Here is a 19,013-nt window from a genome sequence, read left to right as displayed (position 1 = left end):
TTCAGTGAAGATGTAAAAGCTGAATAACAGAACCAAGGCATTGGTTGTCATTAATGCCAGTTAACTGAAAAGGCAAATATTTAAATTAATACTGAATCTTAAGGCAATCTCCATATTGTACGACTAATGATAATACAGTACATTAATTAACAAAAGTATCCCTAGAACTGCAAATCATCTAAGTATGCATGGTGTTTCTGGGCTTTTGTTCCTCCAGAGGCATTTTTTGAAGATTCAGTTAGGAGGATAAACACATTATGTTCATTAAGATTAGGTTTATATTCACTGCAGTATCTTATCATGGCTTGGCATCCTTTTCCAGTGGGAATACTAAATATATAGATACCTCTTGGATCTGATCCTTTTACTGGTGCATGTAAATTATTCTATTTGCCTTTGTATTTGTCTGCAGAAGCTGACAGCTATGCTCAGCCAATGCAAGGTGTGGGCTGCCTACCGATGATGGCTTGTGCCATTCTGCAAGCGGGTGCCATTCTCACAATCGCTAGGAAGGCTTCTAGACTAGAAAGGCTAGAAAGCTAGCAAACATGATAGCTAGAAGGAATCAGAGCTAGAAAAAGCCTCCTGGGCCATTCTTGCTATATTTTGGAATGCTCCATCTTCAAATTGTGTCATTTGGAAAAGGAGCCTTCCATGAGAATGGTGCCTGTTTGCAGAATGGTATGAGGAGGTCTCTATAGGAGGGCCATGCCTCACATAGGCTGGATGACAGACAGAACCATCTGTCAGCAGCTGCAAAAAACCCCGCTAAGATAAGTAGAGCAATTTACGCATACTGCTGGGCCCTGTAACTGGTTGATGTCTCCCAGGGATGGTGGAAAACAGGCCTGGACCTCCAGGGCCACAGTAGCTTTGCCCTTGCTGCTGGGCCAGGAGAGAGACTGGGCAGGTGGAACAGGTGGAGTCCTGCTGTATTCAATTATATCAGTGGGCAGACTGCTAACTGCCTGAATTTTCATTCCATGACTGCAACGGCCATAACTTTGTGTACAGATTATATGTTCCTTTGCTCAGTACCATTGTAATTTAAACAGTTGCTGAATGAACATTTACTAAGTGAGGACTACCTATAGTTAAGTGAGGACTCTTCGTAAGTAATGTATTGCCATGGCTTTTTATTGGTGTGAAAATGATGTAATGCTTCAGTGCCACTCATGGAATTTATTGAGTGATCAAAGAGCTCTAGTCCTTACCAATGCTGTTTGCATCTCTCTTCGTACCTTAAAAGTTCTTCTTTTCCTTTACGGGTCAGTTAGGTGTGAAAGTCATTCTTGGCTCACTTTGAAAATAGGTTTCTATTGTGATTTACTATTTTCTACATTCTGTACATCAGCCTTTCCAATCTGATGCTCTTCTGATACATACAGTACAGTGTGTCAGATACATAATTTATCAACTCACTGAAGTAATATCAAACTATCTTCCTCTTTGCGAGTTTTTTTTCATTCTCTGCTTTTATAAACCCATTTTCTTGTCACCTTATTTTTCTCCCTTCCCTCCCTCATAAGTCTACTTTTAAGGTTTTATAGTATTGAATCCATTCTAAGTTTATAAAGTGCTATCATATTCTGTGTTTATTTTATTGAACACAATTAAGAGTGCTTTAAACCTATAACCTGAAATAAAATTATTTCTAATTATTTGTAAAGGTGGTTCAAAGAGGAGGAATCCTGATTACAGATAGGAAAAAGACTGAATTTTCAACAGTAGATGCTGTTCAAGATCTCAACCGTTTATTGCAATCAGGAAAGAAGGAACATGTGTCTAGTGCAGCATTACCTGAAATGGATAAGCAGGTAAGTGAGTTGGGAATGGATGTGTTCCATAAATCAAAAGAGGTGTGTGTCAGTTTTAAAAGGATAACAACTGACTTCAGTAACATTGTATCTTTTGCATCCTTCAAAATTTTCACAATCTCATCAATCACAAACTATAAAACTGATCACGCTTTTGGATTTATATTCATTTTATTTTGCAATATGTATATATGAATGCTTAAATTGAAAAATGTTTTCAGAACATTTTTCTAAGCATAACTACTAGTCATTCTCATTCCTCTTGGGTCGCTCAGTGGCTCAGTCTCTTTTTCTCTCCTTTCTCTCCTTTCTCTTTTTCTCTTCATTTCTCCAAATGTATTCTTACTCATTTATTCATGTCACCTAACTTGAGTACAAGTAGTCCTCATTTAGCAACAGCAGTTGGTTCTGGTGAAAAAGACAACACTATATGTTGTAGATGACTCCAGAGGAAAAAACAGGAGTCATCTACTATAACACGCAGTGTAATGATTGCAACAGCCACTATGAAGGACAAACAGGCAGAAGACTAGCAAAACACATCCATGAACACCAATGATGAAAACTCTTTAATTTCACAACATGGACAGATTTAACCATATTTTCAGTTGGGAATTTGTGATCATCCTAGACCAAGCCAATTTCAAAAATGCTAGGGAATTTCTAGAAGCTTGGCACACTGACAAATTATAGATGCATAGACATAAACAATATCTGCACACTGCAAAGAGACAATAAGCCAAAAAAAGGAACAGAAACACCAAAACAACCTCCTTCCCCATACCAGCAATCAGTACCCAATGAGCATAGATTAATTCTAAGATTAACATCAGACCAGCAGTCAACAAGTAAACAATATCCCAATCAAGAAACTGCCAAATAAGCTAACAGTAAACATTGCAAGAAGCTCCAAAACTACCCTCACCAACATTGACAGGGCAAGCCACTAGAGTATAACCTGAGAGCAAACCCCACTGCCTTTTATCACTGATGATGTACCTAGTTTGGATGATGAAATGTTTGCAAGAAGACAACCAAGCTCAGAGAGCACCAAGGACCCCTGACTACATGTATTTCTTTTTCTCTTGGATGGCATTGATAGTATATGTTACATTTCAGTGAATGGAATGGATAATGGAAAATTTTATAATTCTTGATCAGTGAACTGTTGGTTAAATTTCTATAAGGTATGAATCATAAACAAGCAGTTCACTTTGTAGATAAAGTGTGTTAGAATTGTAGTCTACAAGTGAAGGGAAGAATGCCTCTTTTGGGAGAATTAATAAATGCTCAAATATGCCTGTCTTTCTCTCTAGGCAGAAGCATGAAGTTTGCTCCTTAAACAGCATTCATAACCATCAATCTAAATGAAAAGTTCTGAACTAATGAAATATTGCAATAAGGCTTTTCCCCAAGCCTTTGCAAAATTTTACAGCTTGCTATTTGAATTATTATAGGAGCTCTTTTTGGCAGCTCTGATGTTAATACCTAACTGCCACTTGGAGCCATTTTAACATAAGAGCTTGAGAACGAACTGGTTTAACCTGATGATGCTGGAGAAATCATTTTCTTGGAGAAGGAGTATATAAAGTTGAATTCTGTGTAGGAATGTCAGAGAAATTACTTCAGGCAAGTTCTTACTGTTTGCTATAGTTTTAAAATGATGCATAACTACTCTTTATTGCCATTAGATTTATTAGAAGTTTCTAAATAGAGGTAGTAATGGCAAAGCAGCCACGCAGTTTCATATAGAATGATATTCATGTGTTTTAACATTAACCTTCCCCAATTAGGTATTGTTCAGTTGTGCTGGTGCATGACTCCCACCATTTTGAGCTAGTAGAAACTGTCCATACTGTCTGTCAATAATGGGAATTATACCACAACAAACTAGGGATCATGGAAACCTGCCCTTGAAAATATTCATCTCTGTTTGGTAGATAAAATACAAAAGCAATCCTTGTTGAATGCCATGGAAACTTCTTCTCCCTTTATGGAAAATTCTTCCCTCTTGATACAGTAATATTTGATAATAGTTGTATTATATTTGTCTGTCCTCTTTCTTCTGTTATTTCCCTTAACTTTTTCAAAAACCTCTAGAGAAACACTTGCAAACTATATGTCTTTGGCAATAATTTAATTTTGAAAAACTGCTGTTCTTATTGTCCACATTGCATTCAAATTTAGTCTCACCAATGCCCCATGACCAGTTGTCAGGCTGACTACGTATGTGATTACACTTCTGTTGGACTTTTATTTTCCAGGTTGCCATCTCTTCTTTGTCTGTCGTGATTAAATACTTAGAGCTCTTAAACGATGAGTCTAACTTTGGACAATTTGAACTTACCACGTTTGACCTTAATCAGTATATGACCCTGGATCATGCTGCTGTCAGAGCCCTTAACCTTTTTCAGGTAAGATGTTCTAAGTAGAGCTTGCCCTTATATCTGATTTCTATCACTACATTAAGGAATTTATGAAATCTGTGAGGTATTTATTGATACAGTTATTAAGAATATTAAAGGATCATAGTAACTTCCTTAGAGTTCTTAGATAGTTTCCCATTCAAGATGTATAAAAATTAGCTTGATTTTTATATGCAGGTTGCTCTCTGAGCCAAATGGATTTATGCTGCCCTTTACTTTAAAAAGAGCCACTTCTAGCGCTGATGATGTGGAGAACAACAGCAACCCTGCTGTATGCTTTTCTCATATTATTTATTACATGGGAAAGTACATTTGTTGGATTTTTCCATTGTGCTGTTGGGTAGAAATATCCTTTCTCTAAATTCTGTTAACAAATAGTCTTATTTCTGTAAAAAAAGACTGTAGATGAGGCTTACTTTAGCTTCATCCATCCATCCATTTTTAGATTATATAGAAAAATATGATAAGGGAGCCTCTACCTGTAAAGGGAAAGTATCAAGTCAGACATCTGAGTTGACATCGTACTCTGGTAGTCAGAATTCTGAAAAATTCCCCAAGGCCTAAAGAGCTTCTGTTCTGTTGTTTTGCCTTGAAATAAGTCCAAACATTTAAGGGTTTTCAGACATACGAGATAGTAGAATCTTAAAACAAATTTATTCTCTCCTTTTTTATGATATGGCCAGAGAAGCACTTGTTTTTAATTCTTTCTAATCTGAATAATAAACCACTTAAAACAGCAGAGAGAAAAAAAATCAGTTAAGGCAGAACTATGGGACATGGATTGCTTTGTTCTAAGATCAGAACGTGAGTTTGAAACATTTTGTAGGAATGTAGGAATGAAGGAAGTTTCATTTTATTAATTGATGAAGAAATCCTAGGACAAAACCATGGTGCCTTGTTCTTTTTCATACAAGATCTTGAAGAACTGAAGAAAATGATGGTAGAAGAAAAGGAAAAGGGAAAAATGAGGCCTGGTGTTATGGCTAGAGATTTGAATTAAAACTGCAGACTGTCTATAAGAGATTGCAAAGAGAATTAATTGGTAGCTAGTGTGTGTTAAGGAATCAGATTTCACATGTAGCATCTTGGAACAAAGAAGCAATGCTTTGATCATCATTTCTGAAAACATGAAGACTAGCAATAACTCAGCTTCCTCTTTTCTTTTAGTTTGAAGTAAAGAATTTTTATGACACGAAAATGCCTTCTCTTTGTCTCCTCAGAATGCTTCAGAATTTGCCCAAGGAACACATTCATTGGCTGGATTGTTAAATAAATGCAGAACACCTCAAGGACAAAGGCTAGTGAACCAGTGGATCAAACAACCATTGATGGATAAGAACAAAATAGAAGAAAGGTAGTAAATAAATAATGCATTTCTTCTCAGTGCTAAATTGCTTGTGCTGGCTACAAATTCTGGGAAAGCTATTCTGGAAAATGCATTGGCTTGTTGCTACCATTTTGGAGTCATACCTTTTAGCCATTTAATGTTTGTGCTTCAAATCACAGTCATGAAATATGCATTGTATAGTACTTGGAGGAGACATATACTTAAATTCTGCAGCATTTGCATTTTGAATAATTTGGTGATAGGGCTGGAGTGTTAATGAGGACATTTGTCAGGGTCCAAGAACCAAGAAAGACATGGGAAAGTTACTAAAGAGCAGTTTCCTTCATTGTCCCTCATCTGTAGGCAGAAGTCTTGCCAAATTAAAGCAACTATTTTCATCATTATAGATACACTCTGGGGATAGTTGGGGAGGAGCCTTCTTAACTCTTCCTCCTGACCAAACTTTCTATGTTTCATTGCCTCTTTGCCTTCCTGGGAATTCATATTACATTCCACCACATCTTTTTGTGGAGAAGTGGCTCTTACATAGTGGTCCAGCAAAACAAAGTGTTGCCTTCTCTTTCCAGTTGCTTGGAAGCAGGTTAGTTGACAAAGATAAAATGTATGTTAACAGGACAGAGTAGATGGTATTTACTTGAGGTCTTAGTTTTCTCTATATTTACTGGTTATCATGTCATAAGTTATGATAGAAACAATTTGGAACAAGGCCTTTCACTGAATTGTTGAAGAAATATAGATGTTCGAGGTACTTCTTGATTATGAAAAAAGAAACTAGTTCAAGGTGCTCTCACTCTTGAAAATCTTGAAATGACACAAGACTAGGCAATGTCTTAATTAAAACAATATCTATTTAATTTTGGTGTTCTACAGCAGTTTTCTGATATCTTGAATAAAATACTACAGTTTGCTGTCTTTTATGATGGAGAAGATATTTCTAGTATTAAATCCATATTTTAAGACTAAGAATCTCATTATTTAGACATTATGTCATTATGTAGACTAAATTTATTTTGTGTTTATGGTAGTTTAACTCTAACCCAGGGGTGTCAAACTGCCGGCCCATGGGCCGGGTGTGTCATGCCAAAACCGTGCCGACCCCATTGCCGGCAGTGGAAAAAAAGTCGTGATACGTCACAACACATCACGTGAAATTGCAAGTTTGACACCCCTGCTCTAACCCATTGCCTTTTAGAGTACAAAGTAAGTTGGAGTCATTGAGTTTTAAAAGTAGTTAATAGTCTGGATTCAAGCCCTTATATAGTCAGCTAGTTTTACTATTATATGGTATATATTATATCATTACTAGGAACTCAGTTCTTTGCCACTAAAATCCAATTATAGGTGGGCAGGATGGGGGTAGGGTGGGGGAAGTGGGATCAGCTGTTACTTAATCAACTACTCCACTATGCTGCTCCTCCATTGGGATCCCGAGGTGGCGCAGCAGTTAGAGTGGAGTACTGCAGGCCACTTTAGCTGACTGTGTTCAGCAGGTCAGCGGTTCAAATCTCACCGGCTCAAGGTTGACTCAGCCTTCCATCCTTCCGGGGTAGGTAAAATGAGGACCCAGATTGTTGGGGGCAATGTAAATATATATATATATATATATATACATTGCTTACTGGTGTACACCGCTTAGAGAGTGCTTGCACTTAAAGCGGTATATAAGTCTCATAAAATAATATTTAAATAAATAAATAAATAAACAAATAAACAAACTAACTGTCTGAGCCAGGTCTTGCAAGCCTTACAAAGGACAGGATTGAGGTCAACCTCACATTGGGGCCAAGATGTTCCAGAGGGCAGGTACAACAGCAGAGAAGGCTCTTCTCCTGGACCCCACCTGCTGGGATAATCAGGTCAATGGGGCTCGCAGCATAACCCCTCTGCCAGCATAGGTGGGACAAGCCAATTCCCAGTGGGATAAGACGGTCCTTCAAGTAGCCTGCACCCGTGCCATGAATAACTTAAAAGGTGATTACCAACAACTTGAAGTTCACCCAGAAGCAAACTATCAGCCAATGCAGCTTGCAGAACAGTGGTGCTATATGGGCCATTCTTTGAGCCCCAAGAACTGCCCATGCCACCGCACCAGCTATAGCTTCCAAATGCTCTTCAAGGGTAGCCCCATGTAGGGCCCATTAAAGTAGTCCAATGTGATCCAGGAAAGGCCGCAACTGGCGCACAACCCAAAGTAGTTCAAAGGCTCTCCTAGCTGTGACTGCCACCTGCTCTTTGAGCAGGAGTCGTGAGTCCAGGAGAACCCCCAAGTTGTGAACCAGATCTGTCTGAGGTAATGCCACCCCATCTAGAGTCAGAGATGACAAAGTCACGGATCACAGAGCCTTATGTACCCAAAGCCATTTGGTCTTGCTAGAGTTGAGTCAAAGCCTATTATCCCCCATCCAGAGACATCCACAGCCTCCAAGCACCACGAGAGGGTGGCCATGGTCACCAAGAGTGGAAATATATAGTTTGGTTTCATCAGCATACTGCAGATACCTCAAACCATGGTGGCAGATGATCTCATCCAGCGGTTTCATATAGATGTTGAAAAGGAGTACTTTAAAGACGGATTTAAACCAAGGATTGCTAAACTTTTTACTATCATACCTCACATCACACTTACACATTAATATAGCCCTAATGTACAACCTCTGCTAAAATCCAAACACCAAAATGTATACAAATAAACAATGAAAACAATACAATGAAACTTTGGGAAAGGTGGATTTATTATAATACAGGTAGCCCTTGAGTTGCGACTATAATGGAGCCACTCATTAGGGTTGGAAGTCAAAACAACATTAAACTTCCTCAAGAAACGACCAACCATCCTTGCTTTCCCCAGTGCATTTGTTACATGAATACATGGGTCATTAAATAGAGCTCAGGGGTGGGGAAAATCCTGGGGGGCCTAGTGCAGGCACAGTCCCTCCTGCTTCAAGCCACTCAAGGCTTTCCTCACCCCGAGATATCCCGTGCTCCGTTTCCTACCCCTTGGGTGCCTTGCATGCTGGCCCACCACACAATTGACTATCTTGCCAGCAAGAAACAATGGGGAAGGAAAATGCTGGGAGTGCCTGCCTTTCCTAATTCTCCCCTACCCTTTCTACTGCCGTAGTGCCCTCCCTTTCTGGGGCACAAAAAGGACTAATTACCTAGTCTCTCAGTTTTCTGGCTGATTGGCTAGCCGTCTGGAGGCTGCAAAGTTCTCTTCCCTATTTCTATCAAGACTTTGGGAAGCCGACTCCTGTATAAAAGATGGCAGCTTCAGGACAAGCTTCCCAGAACCTTTCCCTTGCTTAGCCCCCTCCCCCAGAAAGACTCATTTCCTCAATAAATAAAATCTGGGAGAGAGAGACTTGTTGACCCCCCCCCATCCCATTTAGGTGCTAAACTAAACTCTGCCTGTGCTCTCCAATCTCTATCCCTTATAAAATTATATCTTGACTCCAAGCTGAAGAGTAGAGGAGCAAAGCAAGCACGGAAAGAAAATATTTTTCCCTTGAAATGGAGGGGGAAAAAATCATCTCCAAAAGTTAACAAATTAGAGACTTTAAGGACTCTGGGTCTTTGCAGGCTTTAGCTGTTTATCTGACTACCTATAGCAGTCATAGCGAACCTTTTAGAGACTGAGTGCCCAAACTGCAACCCAAAACCCACTTATGCATCGTCGAGTGCCAGGTGGGTGTGGCCCATTGGCTGAGTGTGGCCCATTGGGTGGGCATGGCCCATTGGGTGGGCGTGGCTGCGGTGGTAACAGCAGACTGGGTGGGACTAAAAAGTTCAATCAATTCCAACTTTGCAAGATCTTTTTTTTCCCACGAGAAGTTGAAATTGACTGATTGAACCTTTTTTTTGGGTGGGGCACATGACAGTGGAGGCCTAAAGTGAAAAGGTTTTATAAAACCCAGCTGAAGGCCTAGGACTGGGGTGACGGCACACGTGCCCACAGAGAGGCTCTGAGTGCCCTCTTTGGCACCCGTGCCATAGTTCGCCACCACTGACCTATAGAGTCAGTCTACAGTCTAGCCTTTAAGTCCTAAGTGCGTCCTTATATTCTCTTTTATCAGTATATCTTTGCGTTCATTTTCTTCTATTTTACCCATCCTTTGCATCTTTCTTGATTTTGTGTAATTTTCCTATCCCTATTTGATTATTATCTTCAGTTTATTTGAGTATTCATCTTTAAGTCCTTCGTGCTCTGGAAGTCAAGATTTAGCTGGACATATCTGTTTCTTTTTCTCGTTCCTTCTGTCATTTTCACTGTATCAGTAGATAGGTCACTTTTGTTTTCTGCATTTTAGGATATTTTTGCTTGATGTTTGATACTGAGCCATATTTTTGCAAGAGTTCATGATCTAAGTCAGAGTTAGCACAAAGTCCTGTTTTTGATTCATGAATATAGCATTTCCATTTATGTTTAAAGAAAATTTTGCTATTGTCCATCTATTGATATCCATGTATAGAGTTGATTTTTAATTGTTGGAAGAAAGTTTTTGTTGTAAAGTTTTCTTTTTTTAGTAGAATTCTACCAATCTATTTTCTACTTTAAAAGTAAAAAACTGGATTTTGCTTGGAAATGAACAATTATAGCTATTGTAAGGAAATAACGTAGGGTAATATTTTATACATATTTTAATAGATATAAGCAGGTATGATATTTAAGGAAAAGTCCAGTAATTCTGATTTTTAATATAGCAAGTTTGGCCTATTTTTTATGTTTACAGTAACTTTACTACAATATCTATGGAGACTTTCAATCATTTGGGTCATGACTGTTCCAAAGGTGCTTTTTTTTTTTCTTCAAAAGGCAACTAGATTACAGTAGTTCTTAATATGGAAGGAAAGGCATTTGTTTCCTTCCCCTCATAAAAACAAAACTGATGGAAGAAAGATGGAAAGGTATAGAATTATTGTGCTAAAAACTAAAAGTTCATGTTCTAAAGATACTTTCCTTTAAAATATACCAATATGGCTTAAAGCTCTGCATGTGGGCTTAAAAGAAGACCATATGTGGGAAGTTTATGAATATCTTTTAAATCCTAAGAAAAATATTACACCAAGATTTGTTTAAAGCATATATTTGATTGCTTGTTTTTAAAGAGGTTGGTTTACTCCAGAATCTGATAAGAAAAAGTTTATAATGTTTAGAATTGATTGATCCAGGAACTTAATTCCATCTGTGCATTGACAATATTTTAGGAAGCTATCACAACTTGATGCTGCTTCCTTTAAAAACCATACTGAATAGTCAAACTATAAATCATAATATACAATGAGAATACCAAAGAATATCAAAAAAGTCAATATGTGTTTCAATGATTATAGAAAGGCCTTTAATTGTATAATCATATCAAGCTGTGGACTGTACTTTGAAAAATGGGAACCTCAAAATATCTCATTGCTCTCATTCTAACAAAAAAAAAAAACCTATATACAGGTCAGGAAACCTCAGTACAGACAATATGTAAAACAGACTGATTCAAGGTTTGCACAAAACTACAGCTAAGCTGATTACTCATCCCTTATTTATTCGAGCTACATACTGAATAAGTATTAAAGAAGCTGGATTGGAAAAACATGACCACGGTTTTAAAACTGGAGGAAGAAACATCAATAACATATGCTGTGTTCATGACACCATTCTAATAGTTGAAAATGTAAAGGATCTGCAAAGTCTAAAAGACACAAAGTCTAGGAGTATAGTGAAAAAAATGGGACTAATATTTTTATCTATAAAAAAACCCTAAGTAATGACAAGAGTACAACAAACAGTCTTGTAATTAATAATGAAAATATAGACGTGGTAAATAGCTTCTGCCTTGTAGAATCAACTTTCAATAGCAAAAGAACAAGCAGTCAAGAAATATGCCACACTTGGTAGAGCAGCCATGGCCTTGTTGGAAGAAATATTTGGATGCCATGAAATGTCTCCACCTACAAAGATCAGTGAAAGCATGGTATTCTGTGTGATATTTTGCTGCTGCTGCTACTACTACTACTACTACTACTACTACTACTACTACTACTACTACTACTAATATTACAACAAATACTTGGGTATCCTTCAAGCTGACAACATCAAGCACACGGAAGTCAAGAAAAAGATTAGAGGTGAATACATCAAGAGAATGAAGAAGATCTTAAAGTCCAAACTCAATGGAGGAAATACCATAAAGGCAATCAACACCTGGGCAATTCCAGTCATTAGGTATATAGCTGGAATAGTGGACTGGACTCAAGCAGAACTAAAAGCAATGTATAGGAAGACCAGAAAAATAATGACAATGAATCATGCCCTTCATCCACGCAGTGACATTGACAGACTTTATCTACCAAGGCAAATAGGTGGGCGTGGAATGCTACAAGTACATCAGATGGTTGAAGAAGAAAAAATGGCTTTGGAAGGATATCTGAAGAACAATGATGAAGATGCACTGAAATTAGTATATCAGGAAGGCTTACTGACTACTGGAGAGACCAAACTGGCCTACAAGAAAGACCAAATGAAGAACAGAATAGACACATAGAAAGACAAAGCACTACATGGCCAATACATAAAAAAAAAATAGCTGGGAAAGGAGAGGTTAAAGACCTGGCAATGGCTAAGAGCAGGAAAATTGAAGAAAGAGACCGAGGGACTAATTCTGCTGCACAAGACCAAGCCTTAAGGACAAATGCATATAAAGTCAAAATTGAGAAGACAGCAACAGACAGTAAGTGCCGCCTATGCAAAGAAGCTGAAGAAACAGTGGACCACTTGGTAAGTTGTTGCAAGAAGATTGCACAGACTGACTACAAGCAGCAGCATGACAAAGTAGCAACAATGATGCATTGGAAGATCTGCAAAAAATATCATTTGCCTGTAAGCAAAAACTGGTGGGATCACAAAATAGAGAAAGTCATAGAAAATGATAAAATTAAACTGCTCTGGGACTTCAGAATTCAAACAGACAAGCACCTGCAACATAACACCCCAGACTTAACAATTGTCGATAATAAAGACAAAAAAGTCTGGATAGTGGATGTGGCAGTGCCTGGAGATAGCAGAATAGAAGAGAAAGAACTGGAGAAGATAACAAAATAAAAAGACCTACAAATAGAAATAGAAAGACTGTGGCAAAAGCAAGCAAGGGTAGTACCAATAGTCATAGGCTCCTTAGGTGCAATCCCAAAACAACTGGGGCACCACTTGAACACCATTGGCATTGACAAATTCGCTATTAGTCAATTGCAAAAGGCGGCCTTATTAGGAACTGCTTCCATCCTGCGACGATATCTTTAATACCATCAAACATCCACATCTGCCTATCCCAGGTCCTGGGTAAGGACTCGATAGGTAGACAAAATGCCAAATCCAGTCTGAACATCCGGCTGACTGTGCGACGATCTATAATAATAAGCTGGAAGGGACCTTGGAAGTCATCTAGTCCAACCCCCTGCTCAGGCAGGAAACCCTATATCATTTCAGATAAATGGCTGTCTAGTCTCTTCTTAAAAACTTCCAGTGTTGGAGCATTCACCGCTTTTGGAGGCACTGGTTAATTGTTCTGTCAGGAAGTTTCTCCTTAGTTCTAGGTTGCTTCTCTCCTTGATTAGTTTCCATCCGTTGCTTCTTGTCCTGCCCTCAGGCGCTTTGGAAAATAGCTTGACTCCCTCTTCTTTGTGGTAGCCCCAGAGATATTGGAACACTGCTATCATGTCCCCCCTTATTCTTCTCTTCATTAAACTAGACATACCCAATTCCAACAACCGTTCCTTATATGCTTTAGCCTCCAGTTCCCTAATCATCTTTGTTGCTCTTCTCTGTACTCTTTCTAGAGTCTCAACATCTTTTTTACATCATGGTGACCGAAACTGGATACAGAAAGGCTTCAGCATACCATTGCTGAATGACTTGTAATCAGAACTCTGATTAGTTCTATCCTTATGGATGCTATGGAATTTCTTTGCCAAAAAATATGGTGGCATCAGACATTGAGGATTCTGAACTAAATTAGATTGATTTGGACAAATTATGGAAATGTTCAAATTGAGTTGTCATTATCATCATCAGTTGAATTTATAAATCCACCTAATGGTTGCACAATACAAAAATTATAAGAAAGGAACCAAATACAACAACAGGGGCATGTTGGGGAAATGCACAGAAGAGAAAAATTCCAAGAAGCATTCAGGTATAATAACAATGCTTTTCTGAAGGACGGAAGGTTGGAGCCCATTGGACTCTGGGCATGTGTGAATTTTTATCTAGATGGCCGGATGGTAACAGAGAAGGCATCCAAGCCTTTGGTTCCCAGCCAGCTAGCATTGATTGATGTGACCTCAAGAATGCCCACATTGTCAGAGTTATAGTATGGACAAAGGCAATTACCTCCAGACTGGCCATCATCTTGGTTCTTAAATTTTAATCTTTTTATTTCCAATTTTAATTTTTTTCAGTACTTATGTTTTTTTATTATATTGTTAAGCCACCTAGAATCACTGTATGAGGGAGATGGGCGCATGGAAATTTAATAAATAAATAAAAGCAAATGAAATAATTAAAGAACAGTCCTGCAAATAACAGACTTCTGGCCATGAAGGGCTTTATATATAACAGCCTGTACCTTGAGTTGCAAAATTGAAGCCAATGGTAACCAGTGCAGCTTGGGAAGTTCTGGTAGCACATAGGCACATAGCTATCCCGAAAATAAAACCTAGCTTGATTTTTACATGTGGGCATAATATAAGCTCTACCCCCCAAAATAAGCCCTAGTTAAGACTCCGCCTACTCCATACTGTTGCTTGAGGCTGCAACAGGGAAGTAGGCCACACGGCACCGCCACAAGGCAAGGTGAGGCAGGTGTGTGTGTGTGTGTGTGTGTGTGTGTGTGTGTGTGTGTGTGTAGCTGCCCTATGCACTCTGAACCCACTTACCTCAGGGCCGCCTCAGCCAGGCCGCTTCCCGCTTGGAGATCTGCCCACTCCTGTTCAGTGACCCGGCTGCTACCCACCTCTTCCTTTTCACTCTCCTCCTGAGCCTGACTGCCATGCTACAGAGGATGGGCAGGGGAGGCTCAGTCCCCTTACCCGGTCCCCGTCCATTGTTTTGGAACCAGGGGAGAGTGACGGTGAAAGGCCTCCACTGCCGCCACTGCACATCAGTCTTCAGTCCCCGCCGCCTCGCCCCCACCGTGCAGATCACCTGCCTGGAGTGGCCGCCTCCTCTTCCACCTGCCACTTCGATCCTGCAGTGCCACCGTGCGCTGCCTGCTCCCTGTTTGCCGTTTCAATAGCGGCAGCTCTGGAGACCTGCAGCTCTGTCTTGTCCCTGGGCTGGCGGTTTTGGTCTCCTCTGGCTCTGCCCAGACAGCCACCGAAACGGCAAGTAGAGGAGGAGGAGGAGGTAATCCTGACCCACCACATGGCCATGGGCAAGCCAAGAGACAATTGGGATCATGTGCCTCTGCCTCCGCCCACTCTGTCCAACCATCTCAGCTTGCACATGTTTCTCTGAAAATAAGCCCTAATGCCTCTTTTAGTGGCAAAAAAAGACTGGGTCTTAATTATAGGTATCTGAATTATCTTCAAGGGCAATTCAATGTAGAGGGCATTCAGTACTCCATTTAAGAGATCATGAGAGTCTTTCAATCCAGAAAAGAGTGCAAGTTTTGCATATGAGGAATCTTTAAAACCTTTCCTGGCCCTATCTGCTACTTGCTTTCAACTTGTTTTGCCTGAGGAAGTATAACTCCATCAAGAACCAAAAGTGGAAACTACCCCTTCCCAAGCAGTCCATGACTCCAGGGCCACTTGGTCTTGTTATGGTTGATCTTGAACCTGTTATTCCCCATGCAGACCTCAACAGACTTCAGGAACTGGTACAATACTTTAGGAACTTCAATTGGTCACACAAGGGTTGAGATATACAAATAAATATTATCATACTGCTGATACCTGACCCATGCTGTCATATGTTTTCCTCTAGAGGTCTCATATAGATATTAAACAGAATAGGGGAAAGTATCAACCCCTGAGAAACCCTGTTGAGCAAGCGCCTAGAATTCAATTTCTCTTCCCCACCAATGTTGCCTAGACCAGCTTGAAGAACGGAGGTAAAACAGAAGCCTCCATTTTCAAATCATAAAGAGAGTCTAGAATGATTAATGGTACCGAAAGCCATTGTGAATTCAAGAAAGACCAGAAGAGTTGCGACAAGTATAATCAATGCTGTCTCAACTCTATTTGAAATCTAACTGAAAAGGATCCAGAGAATTAATTTCTTCTAATTCTTTGGAATTGCATCCTAAGCACTAAAAAGAGGAAGTTGGAGACCAAATTAAAATTATTGGGACCAGGAATTATTCCTTGAGAATGGATGCATCATCTACAGGTTGCTGAGCTTAAAGTTCTGAGAACTTTGTGTACTTCTTTGAGACTTATAAATGCATAGAGGGAGAGAACTAATCTGACAGATCCCTCTGTAGCTTCTGTGTTTTAGTATGCTTCTCAAATATTTGCATTCTTGGGTTTAAAATCAGTAATTGATTAAGTGTTCCAAGAAATGTACCAGTGTATGAGATCAGGCATTTTCTAAAAGGAAGTATTTTTTTATTTATTTAACAAATTTATATAGCCTCCCAACTCACGCATAGATGACTGTGGGAGACTTACATTTAAATTTTTTTTAAAATCCACCATATAATAAAATAATTAAAAAATCTCCATTCCATCCATGTACTATTAGCTAGAAGCTGCATACAGAGTCAAAACAAGAACAAAAAAATTAATATAATTTCTAAAGAGAAATGGATATTTCAGTAGATCATCTTGCTAATAAAGATCAATAAGATGCTTAGGTATTGGAGCAATATAGAAAGCCAATGAACCTTCTTTTTGTGGCTCTTTCTAGCACAATTTTCTGACATTTTGAAATGATAAGTATACACATGCTGTGTTTAGATTTAAGATTTAATGTTGAAAGTCTCACTGGGAAGGCCACAGCCTTGGAAAAAACTCAGAAATACAATACAATACAATGAAAGAGGACAGGAGGGGGAGATATTGTTCATGATAGAAAAACATGAAGAAAATGGACAGTTACAATTGTGTGACCTTTAGCAGTTCAGTGTCTTCACAAAATTTACCATGTGATATTGTATATACTTTTCCATACAGTAGTTCAAAGTGTTGAATATATTTTGCTTTATTGCTTATGATGTGCTGTGTAGTTATAAATGGTAACACTGAGGCTGAGCAAGAGATTATTGGGATAGGATTCTACCCCACCACCTAGTATTTCATAATTAATCCTATAGCAGTCAGTGATGGATATCCAGGCAACTAATTAAAAATTCTGGGTTTGAGAATCAGAGTGATATAAATTCAGATGCTAATGTGCTGTCTTTGGAAGGAGAAATTAGCCTGTAATAATGCAAGTTCAATGACAGAGTAGTTTTTAAATTTAGCAAGGGTAATTTTTGGATGAAGTTGCAACTAGGTGAACTGAGCATTGTAAGAGAGAGGGATTGTTTATAGGTTTATATGAATCTGTTTGATTTTGTAGCAGTTTCCTAGAGGATACTCAAACTATTCAAACATGTACAGTATGCATGTCTGTTATTTACCTAGGTGCTTATACAATCTGTGTAAATTTGTATACATATGTGCATAACACATAAAGCAAGAGAGCACTAAAGTACTAAAGGATCTGTGATAAGATTTTGGCAAAATAAATATTGCTAAATATAAAAGACTGTTAATACATGTGTAATGTTTATTTGATCTCCCTTCATTTTTGTTTGATGTGAAGCTGTTTCTTTTTTCTTTTTTTTAAAGATTTTTATTCACTTATAACATAAAATATAAAAGCAAATAGTAAGGAACAATGGTAGGGGAAGGGAAAAAAAGAGAAGTGTGGAAAAGGGGGGAAAGAAAAAAAAGTGTTGACTTCTGACTCCCTTTGTTTCAGTAGAATAAAGCATTAACATAGAATCTCAACTTTCTACATTTCTATAGTAGCATGAACTAGCCATTTCTATATCAACAAATCAATCTAATCAGTAAAACTCAAAAATCATAGTATCATTTTTTTCCACCTCAGCACAAAGTCCAGAAGCGGTTTCCAAGTAGCTGTGAAGCTGTTTCATAGAATATGAAAATATTTTTTTGGGAGTATTAGTATAGTATTTAAATAATATAATAAAGTATTTACCGTGTTTCTCCGAAATGAAGACCCAATCTTATATTTTTTTTGTCTTCAAAAGAAGCAGTAGGTCTTAATTTCGGACATTGTCTTACCTTAGGATCACTACCAGCCAGGCGTCCCACACCCCGACACCTGTCACACCTCTGCTTGACTTCTTCTATGGCCGCTTGCTGCCACTTGTGGCCAGATGCCATGTGGTGCATTGTACTGCTGCCGCTCCTCCCAGCAGGATTGCTGTATGGTGCTTTGCATTGTTTCCACTCCTCCTGGCAGGATGCTGCATGATACTTTGTGCCGTTTCTGTTGCTCATGGCAGGACGCTGTGTGGCTCTTTGGACCGTTTCCGCAGCGGAAACGGCCTGAAGCACCACATGGCCTCCTGCCATGAACAACAGAAGTGGTCCAAAGCACGTGAGCAGCAGAAGCGGCCCGAAGCACTGCGCAAACAGCAGAAGCGGCCCGAAGCGCTGCGCAAACAGCAGAAGCGGCTCAAAGTGCCATGCGGTGTCCTGCCATGAGGAGCAGCAACGGCACTATGCGCCACATGGCATCCGGCCACAAGTGGTGGTAAGCAGCCACAGAAGAAGTCAAGTAGTGGCACAACAGGTATCGGTGTGTGGGAGGCCTGGCTGTGGTGGACCTACCAGTAAGGTAAGCGGGTACGGGGCATGTGGGGCAGCTTTACCCCCTACCCCTGCCCTAGCTTGATTTTTAGGGATGTGCCTTGCCCCAAAACTAGGGCTTAGTTTTGGTGTAGGACTTATATTAGGCCCATCCCCAAAAATCAAGATAGAGCTTACTATCGGGCTGGGTTTAACTTTCAGGGAAACACGGTAAGAGAATGAGGTTTGTTTGTAAAATCAAGAGTCTCAATTTGCTATATTAGAGGAGGCAGATGCTAGGTCCCATTACTTCTGCCACCAGTTGTTTTATGGAAGGATCATGCAAGAAATAGGGATAAATATATTATTTTCAGTATTTATTATTTTCAATATTTATTATTTATTAATTTAATAAATGTTTCTGGGAATTAAGTAAAGATGTGTGGAAAATCTCTGTAGTACTACATTTTGGCTTCAGTACAATTTTTCCAATGATAAGTTACATCTGCATTGAATATTATAATAAAATTTTTAGTTGTCTCTGCTTTTGATTGGATTTATAAACCAAAAACCCTTATTGAAATATTGTTGTGATTCTATAAATATCATAGAATGCTGAAATAATTG

General features: G+C 39.0%; 1 protein-coding gene across 1 annotated transcript in view; it reads left to right on the top strand.

Moving 5' to 3' along the window:
* MSH2 (mutS homolog 2) overlaps positions 1-19,013 on the top strand; it is an 82,681-nt gene that overhangs the window by 8,774 nt on the left and 54,894 nt on the right. Inside the window, exons 4-6 of the mRNA XM_039340287.1 lie at positions 1,671-1,817; positions 4,082-4,231; positions 5,464-5,597. Coding sequence (XP_039196221.1) covers positions 1,671-1,817; positions 4,082-4,231; positions 5,464-5,597 — 431 coding nt within the window. The remainder of the gene's footprint in view (positions 1-1,670; positions 1,818-4,081; positions 4,232-5,463; positions 5,598-19,013) is intronic.

The sequence above is a fragment of the Crotalus tigris genome, unplaced genomic scaffold (genome assembly GCF_016545835.1).
Source record: "Crotalus tigris isolate CLP2741 ecotype Arizona unplaced genomic scaffold, ASM1654583v1 scf7180000017743.441908, whole genome shotgun sequence".
Classification (NCBI taxonomy): domain Eukaryota; kingdom Metazoa; phylum Chordata; class Lepidosauria; order Squamata; family Viperidae; genus Crotalus; species Crotalus tigris.
Note: the sequence above shows the minus strand (reverse complement) of the source record. Positions and strands in the feature narration are given on the sequence as shown.